This window comes from Lolium rigidum, chromosome 7 (genome assembly GCF_022539505.1).
Source record: "Lolium rigidum isolate FL_2022 chromosome 7, APGP_CSIRO_Lrig_0.1, whole genome shotgun sequence".
NCBI classification, from domain to species: Eukaryota; Viridiplantae; Streptophyta; class Magnoliopsida; order Poales; family Poaceae; genus Lolium; species Lolium rigidum.
The window spans coordinates 3,698,809-3,702,061 of NC_061514.1; the positions used below are offsets into that span (position 1 = coordinate 3,698,809).

Here is a 3,253-nt window from a genome sequence, read left to right on the forward strand (position 1 = left end):
AGTGCTGCATCATAATCATCTCTACTTTCATCCATCTGCTCTACTAGATGTTGGTTCAAATCAACATGCAGGCATATGTTACACAGCTAGCTAACACGAGATTAAACCAACTGAACTGCATCTTTCAAAATCAAGTAAACGATTGACTAACAAAAATAAGGAACATTATACAACCATTGTCTTAGGTACCATTGCAGCAATATAGCAATTTTACAGCATTAACAACAAATAGGGAAGCATTGTGGACGCTGAACAACAGAAACTGCAAGCAATGGCATAGAAGGGTTACCAGCCCTTTCAAGTTTCAACAGCATAGAGCATTAGAGCTCATTGCCATACTTCGCAAGGGCATACAAAGTTTCTACCCCTTATATAAACCCTGATACTCTGAGCAGTTTTCAGGAGTTGTTTCAGAACTTACAACACACACCTGTTGTTCCAGAACATACAACGCACCAGCACATTCAGCAGTGAAACTAAGCACAAGTGTTGCCTACTTGTAACATCAACAGTCAGACCACATAAATAAAATTGAGTGCAGATACCAACACGCGTAAGCCACAACCACAGGCCACAGAAACACATAAAATGCAGAAATAATAGTTATCATTCAGATAACAACATGAGCAGGTCACAACCACAGTAAAGCTAGGTAAATCACATTGCATGCAGGTGCAGGTAACTACATATCAAAGTCATGAAAAATTGAGAAGTCTTTTGGACAACCTTCTGCTGCTAAGCCCTAAACCTCCAACACCCACAAACACTGCTGACTAACACTGCATCACTTCCCTTAACAAAAAAAATGAATCGTTCAAAATAATGCTCCAGCAGCTGCTAATGAACACTTCATCACTACCTTAACAAAGAAATAGGTCACTGAAAACTCAAAAGATGATGATCTGGTAGCTGCTAAGTGCTAACGAACGCTCTATCAGCGCCTTAAGAAAGGAATGGGTCGCTGATAGAAAGATCAGATGCTCTGCTGTACCTCCAAACATGACCACTTGCACGTCCTCGGACCTCCAAGGAAGTTGTGTCCAACACCTTAGTGGCCCACATTCTCTTGGAAGCCAACGGCTGCAGTTTGCGCTTGACCTCACTCACCATGATAGGATCCGGACCAGCCAACACGATTATCACCTTCTGCAGCAACACCGCTCTCCCAAGGACCAGCTTCAGGAACCCAACCTGGTTTGTCCCGCCGTTGAACTGATCGAACACCACCTTCTTGACATGCGACTGCACGCATTTGATCGGGCCGACCCCCTGCCAGAATGTAGAATTGATCTTGTCACCAGCCTTGACTACACCCGGGTCATCATAGTAGTCAGTGTCATTGTCGGACTGCAAAATTAAAGCGTCCAATTCAGCGAAAGATGGAGAAGAAGCAATAAAAATTGCAGTGCTTGTGATGACAAAAATTGTGAATGCAGAGAGCCAGAGGGTAAAAACTCACAGCCATAACGTGTAAAGTCTCTACTTCAGGGAAGCATCTCAAGAAAGTCAGCAAAGTTCTCACTTCCTCGGAGACTCTGAAACGCACCTTGAGAGCTAACACCTTGACGCTTGGAACCACTGAATTTGGGCTCACATTTGTCACCCCAGCCTGCAAATCATCGCACAACGATCAAAATCAATGCAAATCAGGCCAGCACTCAACGATTTGTCTAGCCGGTCACTGAGAAACGGCTTACATTATGGAACAGAGTGATAGGAGTGAAAAGTTGCGACCTTGATGATGGTGTTGCCGATCTGAAGCACATGGGTGGCCGTGTCCAAGTAGCCGAGCACGGCGAGCTCAGGAGCGTAGCCTATCTTGACGTTGATGTTCCTTCCGGCCTCAGCGGGGTGCGTGCAGTAGATGATGAGACGCTGCAGGCGCGCGGCGGCCATGACGGCGACCTCGTCCGCCAATGAATGCCAGAGCAGCAGGCAGCGGAGGCTGTGGCTGCCGATGCGGACGCGGTCGGGGTAGCAGTAGTTGGAGATGAGCGCCAAAGTCTCCAGCTTGGGGCTGCAGGCGAGCACGTACTCCAGGTCGCGCTCCTCCGTGATGCCGTGACAGATGCCGAGCTCCTGGAGGTGGGGGAAGACGTCGGGGCCGCGCGGGAGGCCGGTGGTGAAGGGGAAGAGCCAGACACCGAGGTAGAGGCGGCGGAGCGAGGCGCCGCAGCAGAGGAGGGATGGGGGCAGCTGCACGGGCACGTCGAAGGACAAGGGGCGGTTGACGAGGGTGAGGTCCTCGACGCCCTTGTCGGCGAGGAGGCGGAGCCACTCCGCGAGCGCGTCCTCCTTGGATGCGTCGATGAGGTTGTTGGCGAGGCGGACGCAGCGGAAGGGGCCTGGATGGGAGGCGAGGATGCGGGACACCGCGGCGGCGGGCGCGCTCCAGTCCATGGGGCGGCCGTCGGGGAGGAGGTGGCTGTCGTCGAGGACGAGATGGGTGCCGCGCCAGAGGCCGCGCCAGCGCTGGGAGAGCGCGTCGGTGCGGGCGGCGTCCTTGACGGGCAGGCGGGAGACGACGTTGCAGAGAAGGTCATCGGAGAGGGCGCTGATGCGGTCCTCGCCGTCGCCGTCGTCGGAGATGGCGGCGGAGAGGAAGGCGGCGGCGGAAACCGGGGAGGACGGGAGGCAGGATTGCATGATGTCATCGAGCCAGGGGGACGTCGTCATGGCGACCGGCGCCGGCGTGGGAGAGAGGGGCACGCGGCGGGCGGCGCGGCTTGTCTAACTTGCTACTAGCAAGTCACCCTCTAACTTGCTGCTGGAGCCGTTAGATCAAATTTGAAGGGCAAGATCAGTGAAACATTGTGCACGTAGTACTGTAGCGACGCAGTACAGCTGCGTGCCCTGTTCACCGTACATTGTTTATTACTACTGTGGTGCCTGTTCTGAACCATCAGATCTAAATCCAACGGTACAAAGTAAGCACAAGTCAGACGTACTGTTCACCTCTGCCTTGTCTTTGGCAAGTTAGAGAATCCGGGGCGCGCGGCGGTGGCCCGGTGCCGCGGTGGGGAGCAGGTGTTGCGTCCTTCCTTCCGACCAGTGAGAACCGAGAAGAGTCGTGTTTTTTTTTCAGAACAAATGAATGGGTTTGGTCTCACTTGCTAGGGTTTTGCGTAAGAGCATCTCCAGCAGGCGCGCTATATCGCGGCGCGCTAAAAGCAAAAATCTGCGCGCACTATATCGTTGCCGCCCGTCGGATCGATTTCTTCTCCGCCGGATGCGTCATTTTGCAGCGCGCGTT

General features: G+C 52.9%; 1 protein-coding gene across 1 annotated transcript; it reads right to left on the minus strand.

The window, feature by feature from the left end:
- Window positions 1-648: 648 nt before the first annotated feature.
- Window positions 649-2,676, minus strand: LOC124669577 (F-box/LRR-repeat protein At3g26922-like). The gene is made up of 3 exons (XM_047206170.1): window positions 1,735-2,676; window positions 1,460-1,609; window positions 649-1,347 (listed from the first exon to the last, which is right to left on the minus strand). Exons 1-3 carry the CDS (start codon window positions 2,674-2,676, stop codon window positions 943-945), a joined length of 1,497 nt encoding a protein of 498 aa, XP_047062126.1. The 3' UTR covers window positions 649-942.
- Between the last annotated feature and the right edge of the window lie 577 nt (window positions 2,677-3,253).

Coding starts and splice junctions, on each gene's coding strand:
- LOC124669577 (XM_047206170.1), bottom strand. CDS start 2,676: ATGACGACGTCCCCCTGGCTCGATGACATCATGCAATCCTGCCTCCCG. Junction 1,610..1,734: donor TCGGCAACACCATCATCAAG/GTCGCAACTTTT, acceptor GATGATTTGCAG/GCTGGGGTGACAAATGTGAG. Junction 1,348..1,459: donor AGACTTTACACGTTATGGCT/GTGAGTTTTTAC, acceptor TTAATTTTGCAG/TCCGACAATGACACTGACTA.